This window comes from Pinus tabuliformis, chromosome 8 (assembly GCF_031772625.1).
Source record: "Pinus tabuliformis cultivar Carrire ecotype Pingquan chromosome 8, CPIR1, whole genome shotgun sequence".
Classification (NCBI taxonomy): Eukaryota; Viridiplantae; Streptophyta; class Pinopsida; order Pinales; family Pinaceae; genus Pinus; species Pinus tabuliformis.
In genome coordinates this window covers 1,301,352,765-1,301,363,017 of record NC_142294.1, presented here as the reverse complement: position 1 = coordinate 1,301,363,017, position 10,253 = coordinate 1,301,352,765, and the positions used below count along the sequence as shown (strand labels likewise).

General features: G+C 43.9%; 1 protein-coding gene across 1 annotated transcript; it reads right to left on the bottom strand.

The window, feature by feature from the left end:
• Positions 1–233: 233 nt before the first annotated feature.
• LOC149240228 (uncharacterized) lies at positions 234–782 on the bottom strand. Its single transcript, XM_089370114.1, has one exon. It carries the CDS (start codon positions 780–782, stop codon positions 234–236), a length of 549 nt encoding a protein of 182 aa, XP_089226240.1.
• Between the last annotated feature and the right edge of the window lie 9,471 nt (positions 783–10,253).

Here is a 10,253-nt window from a genome sequence, read left to right as displayed (position 1 = left end):
AGCATCAAAGCTAGTTACCTGAATCCACACAGGGAGGTAATAGCCCAACAAAACTGTGATATGTATCCATGTAAAAATGCTACAGACCAAAAAGAAACATGTTATCTTAATCCACGCAGGGAGATAACATTCAAAACAAGGTACTGTGATATTCATATTGATAGCCACATACCAGATCAGTAACTGTGATAAAAAAAATATATACAAAAATATGATATCAGAAGCTCTGTATCTTAATCCATTATGTCTATAAACGGCCGATGATAGTATTGGTAATGAGCTCCATCATTCTGTTCTCGGATCATCCAAATGCTCGGCTCCCAGAGCGCAGCTTCTTTGGAAAGGCGGTCAACATCTGTGTTCCGCTCCCTATAGATGTGATTACATGTAAAATAGTCAAAATGAGTTATCAATCTTAGAGTCTCATCTAGAATGTGTCTCAAAGAGTATGACCAGCAATAAGAACTTTTATTCAACCAGTCACAAACTATTTTAGAATCCCCAAACAATTGTAAAGCATGGCAATTCTTCTCCAAAGCAAATTGAATAATGTGCATTGCTGCTGATAGTTCCGCAAAATTATTAGTACCCCTCCTTAAACCCATGAGCAAACTATATGAGTGCTTCTCTGATAAATGAAGAATAGCACCCCCACCACAATCGTCTTCCTGAGCGGCCCCATCAAAGTATGCCCAAGGCATGAGGGGGTCCATCCGTTCCTGAGTGATGATCCTGGTTCGAGGGGGCGGGGGGTCATCGGGGATGAGATCATAGTCTGCCATGATCTTTGCAGCAATTATAGGCCACCTGGGAAGGGTATTCTGAAAAATAAAGAGATTGTGGGCTATCCAGACAGCCCAGCAGAACAACAAGGGGAGATTCCTCAATTTGTGGGGTGTGACTGTGGAATACCAAGAGTTCCAGGCCTCTATCAGAGAGTCTGCCTGCTAGTCACAAGGTGTGGAGGCGGCTGCTGTCACAAGGGCCCACAGCTCACGGGCTTCAGGGCAGTTCAGAAACAGGTGAGATGTAGATGCCATTCAATGAGCGGTTTTCCCTCTCCTTATCAGTCGAGCCGATGGCGGCCTTATTAGTCAAGCGTGCTTACGCACCCTGCCGGACCTCCCTATGGAAGAAAGAAGCAGGTCAGGCGTAGTGATTGGATATTCCGGTACTCATTGGGACTGGGACAGGTTGCATGCAAAGAAAAGCACAAGTCAGGTGCTTTTATTAGATAATAAACATCTGGCACAGTGATTGGAAGAATGGAGAAAGATTTTGGCACTGTGTAAAGAAGATTTCGGTACATATTCAATAGAAGCGCCAGACTGCCTTTTGATAAGCACCAGACTGTCCCCCATCCACTACTAGCCTTAAGAGAAGCTTAGAGAGGTTATAAGAAGGTTTATTTCATCCACGCACTATCCAGTATAAAGGTAGCTACGGGGGTGCATCATATATAACGAGCTTTAGTAAATCACTCTTGGCAAGGTATAATAGCAAATAGCTCTGTCCCATCCATGCACATAGTAAATATTCACCGTACATAGTTTTTATTGGCCCGCCCCCTGCCCCATCCACTAACTGCTATTAAACTCCCTAACTAACTTTCACTATCATTGTTGCAAAGATAACACCAGTGAGGACCATGGAAGGAATGCTTCATTAGATTATCCCCAGTGGGGATTTTATTTCTCAGTGTGCACCACATTAATAATCTGGATCTGAGAGGTGCCTTTAGCTTCCAGAGGTGTTTCCACGAGGAATGTAGGATCTGGGGTTTCCTTGGCTTTGCTAGAACTAAGTATCCGTCCTTTGGAGAGTATCTCCCCGATTTAGCCAAAGCCCAAATGAGCTCATCTTCACCGTCGGTAATGCGGATATGAGCCTCCGAGAGAGCCTGTATAAAGTCCCTCCAGATCTGCTGCCAAAGAGGAGGAATGTTGAGCTGGAGGCCTGATTTCCAAGCTTGGAAGAGGAAAGTGGAGTTTGCCTCATCTGCTATGTGTGCAAGGTGTGTAACATTTTTCTCTCCGAGGTGCATAAGAAGTTCAAGAGGCAGTCTATGCATGTTCCTGCACCCAATCCACAGGTCGATTCCAATACGAACTCTACTTCCCGAATGAATCCTCCAAGTGAGGCCTATGTGAATGGGGTCCAAAGCTTTCAAGACTGCCTTCCAAATAATCGATATTCCGGAAGTGATTCTAACCGGTCTCCTGATCCAATCCAAGATCTGTAAAGGGGCGATGTATTTCGAGGAAGCCACTCTCGTCCACAAACTGTCTGATGTGACCCGCTGCCAGAGCTGAGGAAAAATCATCAAGTTTTTTAAGTCCCCAACCTCCCCATTTTTCGAAAGGGTGAGGGCATCCCATTTGACCCAGGCAAAGATTCTTCCCGGCTGACTACCCCTCCATAAGAATCTGCAGCAGAGTGCTTGAATCCTTGACAAAATGCCCCTTGGAATCCAAGCCAGAGACATCCAATAGACAGGGGTTGCTTCCAAAACACTCTTGATGAGAGTGAGACTACCAGCCCGAGATAAATATCTGAGATACCATAAACTGAGCCTCTTCTCCAACTTGGCAATGAGCCAAGTCCAATCCGCTATCTTGTATCCAATGGGTTTTAACTTATACCCCAGATATTTCAGTCCATCATCCAGTCCAATCTGTGCAAAGTGGAACCGGTGGAGAGCATATTGAATTTCATGCTGGGAGCAGGCTGTGGCAGTCAGAGTAGATTTTCCGTCATTAATTATCATCCCCGTGGCTTTTTGAAATAAGGAAAAGATAGCTTTGATGATTGTCAGATCTCCAACGCTTCCATTGAGAAAAATCAGCATGTCGTCCACAAACAGTAAGTGAGTGAGCATGCAATCTTCAGTAATCATTATACCCTTTAATCTTCCTCTCCTGTGTTCCTCTTTGATTATCTTACTGAGCCCCTCCATGATCAGAAGAAACAGAAGCAGTGAGAGTGGATAGCCCTGCCTCAGCCCTCTAGCCGAAAAGAAGAATGGAGATGCACTTCCATTAACCAGGACACTAAATAGGATATTAGTGATGCATCCCATAATCCATTTAATAAAATTGAATGGGAACCCAAGATGAGTTAAAAGCATTCTTATTAGTGATGCATCCCATACCTTTGCTTTTTTTGCTATGGAGTGAGTGTAAAACTTCCTGTGCTGTCCCAATCGCCTCATGGATCTGCCTGTCTTGAAGGAAGGTGAATTGTTCAGGCGAGATGTGCTTCGATAAGATGGGTTTCAACCTATTTGCTATGATTTTGGCAATAATCTTATACAAGCAATTACAGAGCGAAATGGGGCGGTATTCATCAAAGGAGGTCAGATTATCAGACTTCAGAATGAGTGCAATAAAGGTGGAGGTTATGGCGGTTTCCAGACGTCCCGTAGCTCTTGATTCCTCAACTACTTGAAGGAGATCCGCTCCAATCAAATAAAAAAAAGCCAGATAGAACTCGATGGTTCAACAATCAGGTCCCAGGATTTTGTCCTTGTTAAACCATTTTATCGTGGCCTCTAGCTCCTCTAAAGATACTTCTTGCATCAGATCATTGCCATCATCTTGCTCCACAAATCTGGGGAAAATTTGGGCAATTTTGATAATTTCTGCCAAGTTTGCTTCCCTGGGGTCACTATAGGCTTTCTTAAAATGAGAGTTGGCTAAAGAAGCGAGCTAGGGGAATGTGTTTGCTGTATGTCCCTGTTCGTCCTGAATTTTCCAGATGGTGTTAATCACTTTCCTACCATTAGCAAACCTTTGATAAAACTTAGTATTTGCATCCCCCTCCTGCATCCAAATAGCCCTGCTCCTCAACCTCCAGATGTCTTCCCTATCCTTAAGAATTTTTCCACGGGTCGTGTAGAGGGATGTGATCTTTCCTTTATGCTCATCTGAGCTATACAGACCACCCAGCTCATTTTCAAATTCAGCCAACTCGAGCTCTATCTGTCTCAGAGTTTGATCATCCTGTAGTCTTTTTTGGTGAGCCCAGAGTTTGGTCGTCTTCTTCAACTCTGAGAGGTTATTAATAAATCTAGTCGTAACATTTCCCCTCTTCCCTAGAGGGTTTTCTTTCCAAAAATCGGTCACCATGCTAATAAACGAGGCTTCCTTGAGCCAGGTTGAGCAGAATTTAAACGGACCCTTCGGCCTAGCTCTACCACTTTCCATTTCCATGTATATAGGCAAATGGTCTGAGAGTCCACCAGAGCCGACCCATTGCCTTATGTTGAGTCCCAGATCCAGAACCTGTTCTTTGACTAAAAATCTATCCAGTCTCCTAGCCAAACCATTTTCACCAACTCGATTGTTTCTCCATGTGGCTTGGATCTTTGCTGAGGGAATGTCGATCAGGTGATGTACATCCAGAATGGTCGAGAAGTAGTCTGAGAGGGTGTCTCTCTGGGCACGATGACCCCAGGACTCTGAATGACCTATGGAGAAATTAAAGTCCCCTCCAAGAATCAAATTATCAACTGATAATAATTCCAATCCCAGAACTCTGGACGGTTATGGCAAGGCCCATAAATGTTGATGATTCTGAAAGGCATTCCCAGCTCTGCCGAGTGTACATCTGCCCCTATAAATCCAACCCCTCCCCAACTATTTAAAAACTTGATAGAACGAGAATTGATGCCCAAAGCGAGCCCTCCTGATCGGTCATGGGCATCCAATCCCGAAAAATGCCATCTCGGGAGAGAACGCTCAAGAGTGCGAGTGATTTCTACAACAGGGCCAAGGGTCTCCTGAAGGAAGATAATATCCAGCGAGTCGGAAGAGATTAACTGACAAAGAGCTAGTTTTTTATCAGGCCTAGCTAGCCCTCTACAATTGAAGGATAATATCTTCATGGAGGGGGTTCTGTGGGGGCTTCTCTGGCTCTAAGGACCCCGGGAATGGTGGATTGTTTGCCCATAGCAATATCGTCATCCGCTTGTGATTGAGCACGTTTAATTCAAGAGGGACGGCCGCGGAGAGTCTTAGGAGGGGGAGGGGAGAGGATGAAGTCAAGTTCGACTTGATCCTGCTCCAGATTCTTCGATCTTGAACGAGTATTGTATCTAGGAACAGAAAGAGCAGTCAAGGAGGCTGAGAGCACCGGAGGAGGGGTACAAAAAAGGGAAGGGGGCGTGGGGGGGGAAAGATGTGCGAGGGGGAGCAATATCACAAGTTATCTGAGCAGAGGCCGCCATCGAATTGACAGTGCCCAGTCCTAATGACAGCCCAGATATTGTATTATTATTAATATCAGAAATGCATTGAGAGGGGATCAAGTGAATGGAGTTCATACCCGAAGTATTGGAGTCACCCGAGGCTGCTGTGGTTGGTGCTGGAATTGGTGGCGGTGGACGATGAGGTGGCCTGCCACGCTTCCTCGGGTTGTTCTGAGACGGATCCGTGGTCTTAAATCCTGGACCAGATAATGCAGTCGTTCCTTCAGAGAGTGGAGTGGTGTTCCTAGGCATATCTTCAGAAGCCCTAGGTTGTTCCTCCCTCGTCGGTTCTCCATGTGACTGTGCCTCCTGCTCTTGAGATTCCTGAGGAGCCTGTCTAGCAGCCTTCCTGAAATTCCACCCATTCAAAGGGCAGTCTTTGAATAGATGCCCCACTTTGTGACAATGCCTACACCTGAAGGGTACCCCTTCATAATCCAACATCTGCCGCCTCGTAGCATTCCTCCATTGAATGTTGATGTACTCAGGAAGTCCTTCCGAGAGGTCAAGGTGCACTAATATCCTGGCATAGGCCATTCTTCCAGTGGTTTGAAAAGAGGCATCAAAAGTTAGATAAGATCCCATTGCATCCCCAATCTGCCTGAAAATCTCCTCTGTCCAGAAATGACAAGGAAGGCCCGGAAGATGAACCTAGATAGGCCCAGCCTCCACTCTTTCTTGTTCAGGATCAAACATCGGCGTCCATCTTCGGAGGAGGACAGGGGCCTGGTCAATGTGCCAAATAGTGGAGAGAACCCAGTTTGTATGGGCCAGACATTTGAATCTAAGGGCAAACCAACCCTTGACAAAGGTTTGAACCCTGGGGGGTTCTGTCAGATGATGACCCCAAACTTCCATTGCCCACTTTTGCAGCCTCTCCACACTGTAGTGCCTTCCTCTGACGCGTCCCACCAGAACTTTCTCTGCCGAATCCATTGACTCCAGAAACGGTGTGTCCTCGGTAAGCTTAAGGAAAATATCACTGCTTCTCTGTAGGAGACGCCTTTTCCTCTTGGATGCCTTTATGTGTCTGTTGCTCGTGCCTTCAGTAGATCTACCAGTCTGTACTGCCACATGTAAGACCGAAGCCCTTGCTACCGAAGGGCCTTTCATCGGGATGGAGTCAAAATGCCCTGAAATGATGCCAATTCCTGTGAAGTTGCCAGGTAGTGGAGTCCCCGAGTCCAAGGGAGCAGACAAAACCAATGTCTATGTGTCTAGTTCCAGCTGATGGCCTACCTGGGGTTTGTCCAGCCCCGCCGCGGAGTGAAACAAACCCGAGCCCTGCCCTAGGGCTTGTAAACCAGGATGCTGCGAGTGCTCAGAAACAGCCAAGGTGCCGGGCAAGAGAGGAGGGGCGATGAAATCCTGGATAGCCGAGGCTTCTTTGGGCAAAGAGATGGAGGGGATGCGCGGCCTAGAGATGGTGGGGAGGGCTTCTACTTCCGCTGAAAATTCATGGTCGAATGAAAAAAAATCCTCTACTGTGGTCCCAGGCTGAGTCCAAATGGGCAGGTTCTCCATAGGATCCGCGGAATAATCTACTAGGTCCTCCATAACTGTCAAACCAGCTAGCTGATAGCTGCCTGCAGTATCGATTCAAGCAACAGAGAATGTCGGTGTGGAGGACCGATAACCGTCTAGGGTTAATACAAACTAACTAGAAAGTTGTGGCCGTAAACAGCTAAAGCGAGAGGTTAAGGTAGCCGTGGAGGTTTTCTGAAATGGGGATGTCAACCAGGTCGTTCTCCCATCCCTAAATCTTGTGAACGGGTCTGCTTCAGACCCTAACCCCATTCACCAGTCGAGAGCTTCATCTCATGCTAGTAATTATTTGCATGTGAAAAATCAAGTGGATGGTGTTATTGAGGAGGAATCATCGAATTTACCCTTAGAATTCTATGAAATATAAACATATTGAACTTCACATCTAACAATTGATTATGAGAACATTTCCCACTGTAGAAATTCCCACTATAGATCAACAAATTATGCAATATACTAAAGAAAAATACAAGATCTGCTTCTACAACAAACTTGCGGAAGCTTAATCGAATATGAGCTTGATCAAATAGAACACATAAAACAGATGAAGAGAAATCAATCACACATAACACAGAAGAAATAACCCGGGGAAAGCCTCAACCTAAAAGCCCAATCTCTGTAATATCATACAAGTGGAAAATAGTTTGGATTACAAAAAGAATCAGCTCACAAGCTATCCTTCTCTCTCTGCAATCCCTCTGCCGCTCATAGATAGTCAAAGGCTTCTCACTAACCTTCTCCTCTACCCTCCAAGCCTCCTATTTAAATGGTCCTCAAGCTGCCACCTGTGTGTAATAATCCCTCACACACTGCTCTGACCTCTGAAATAACTGCTTAAACCTGAAGGAGATAATTCCTTCTGCATGGATGAGTTTCCTTTATAGGAAAAATCCTCCAACTGATAGTACACTGTCCCTTCCTTTGATCTCAACTGGGTCTCTGACTGAACTGATATGAATGATTTTTTTATGAGAGAATATTCAGTTATCTAAAGAGCAGCAGTTACATGCATGCAAGCATTAACTAACTAAACTCACAATTAATTCAACAAACTTTTTGAATTAATCTATAACTGGACTTGACTCAGTTAACTAAGCCAACTAATTACAACTCATCCTTATCTCTTTAACTGATGGATAAATTCATCAATCAATGGAAAAATTGTTGCATGTCTTCACATAAACTACATGTTTGATTTTCTACAACTAATTAACTCAAGATGAATTAATTAAATATTTTACAAACAACTGCTAAGATCAAATTTGAATTTTACTTCTCAATTTTAGTTCAGGGACTAACTAAAATTGGAATGTAACTCGAAATGCTATTTATAGCAATGCTATTTTTAGCACTTCCATTTTTCATTCCTTGTTGCTATGTCCAACACTGGTACCCGAACTGCTATTTACAGCGGTGCTATTTTTAGCATTTCTTGTTGCTATTTTCAACACTCCCTCTCAACAAGAAAGGCATTCAACTTGAACCTGAACCTGAACCTTTGGAATGTTCTGCATTCAACACTTCTCCCAAGTGTGGTTGCTCCAGCAACTATAGAAACAAAAAAACTCCCAACTGACCTCTCTTTTGGGCTAGAAACAAACTCTGATGCTGAAGCTCCATTTGCCACTGACAAGTGCTCCCTATATGACCTCTGAGTTGCTACAACACTCCATGCATCTCGCACCGTTGCACACATCTTTGTGCCATCCTACACTGGTGCAACACTCTTGTGCCTATCGCATTGTTGTAGTCTGCTAGCTCTGCACTATCTTGGGATTCCTGCACTGTAGCTCTCTCTGCCGCTCCATCCGCATCTGCCTCTACCCACTTAGCCAATCCTGCTACTCCTTTTCGGGGCTCCCATAGCAAGGTCTAATAAAAAGGTTGGGTACCTCAATGATCCTGCCCCTATTCCGGCCTTCTTGGGACTGTCACTCCACATCGCCCGCCTCCTACCCAGAGGTATGGATGCATGTGATTCCTCTGCCCACTTGGCTCGAAATTTCCCCCTACTGGAGGTCTCTGCATGACTAGATGGCTCCACTCGATCTCCTTTTGGCTTCTCTAATTGTGGCTGCTCCACAACCTCCTGAAGCTGCTTCACCAATTGTGGCTCCTCCACAATTGTCTAAGACTTCTTCTAGCGCTACATGTTGAGAGGTAATGTTATCTCCCTCTCAACCACCAAGTCTCCAACAGTTGCCTTGCTCCTCAAGGATTTTCATGCATCTTGTACCTCAAGTGTATACAGGTTCTTGGCTAGCACACCAATATGTTTCATTTTTCTTGCCGTCACGAAATTTTCTAGAAAAAGAGCTGATTTTAAATCATTGATATCTCCCTCCTCCGAACTCCGATTTAGCTGATTTTTTTTTTGAATTTGGGTCTTTTCTCGCAAGGAATCCAGATCTTCTATTTGTTTCTGAAAATTTTGCACAAAAATTTTCAGATCTGCTCTGAAAACTCGCGGCCCATTTTTTTTTTTTTTACTTTGAATTTTCTTCTTCGTATATTGTTCTCCGCTTTGATCACCTTTGCTCCGATACCATGTAGAAATTGCCACTATAGATCAACATATTATGCAATATACTAAAGAAAAATACAAGATCTACTTCTACAACAAACTTGCGGAAGCTTAATCGAATATGAGCAAAATCAAATAGAACACATATAACAGATGAAGAGAAATCAATCACACATACACAAAAGAAATAACCCGGGGAAAGCCTCAGCATAAAATCCCAATCTCTGTAATATCATACAAGTGGAAAATAGTCTGGGTTACAAAAAGAATCAGCTCACAAGCTATCATGCTCTCTCTACAATCCCTCTGTTGCTCATAGACAGTCAAAGGCTTCTCACTAACCTTCTCCTCTGCCCTCCAAGCCTCCTATTTCCTTGCGCAGTTTCTCCTGAGTCCTCAAGCTGCCACCTATGTGTAATAATCCCTCACACACTGCTCTAACCTCTGAAATAACAGCACAAACTTGAAGGAGATAATTCCTTCTGCATGGATGAGTTTCCTTTACAGGAAAAATCCTCCAACTAATAGTACATTGTCCCTTCCTCTGATCTCAACTAGGTCTCTGATTGAACTGACATGCATGAGTTTTTTTATGAGAATATTCAGTTATCTGAAGAGCAGCAGTTACATGCATGCAAGCATTAACTAAATGAACTCACAATTAATTCAACAAATTGTTTGAATTAATCTAACTGGACTTGACTCAGCGAACTGAGCCAACTAATTACAACTCATCCTTATCTCTTTAACTGATGGATAAATTCCTCAATCAATGGAGAAACTGTTGCATGTCTTCACATAGAATACATGTTTGATTTTCTACAACTAATTAACTTAAGATGAATTAATTAATTATTTTAAAAACAACTGCTAAGATCAAATTCGAATTTTACTCCTCAATTTTAGTTCAGGGACTAACTAAAATTGGAATCTAAC

Coding starts and splice junctions, on each gene's coding strand:
- LOC149240228 (XM_089370114.1), bottom strand. CDS start 782: ATGGCAGACTATGATCTCATCCCCGATGACCCCCCGCCCCCTCGAACC.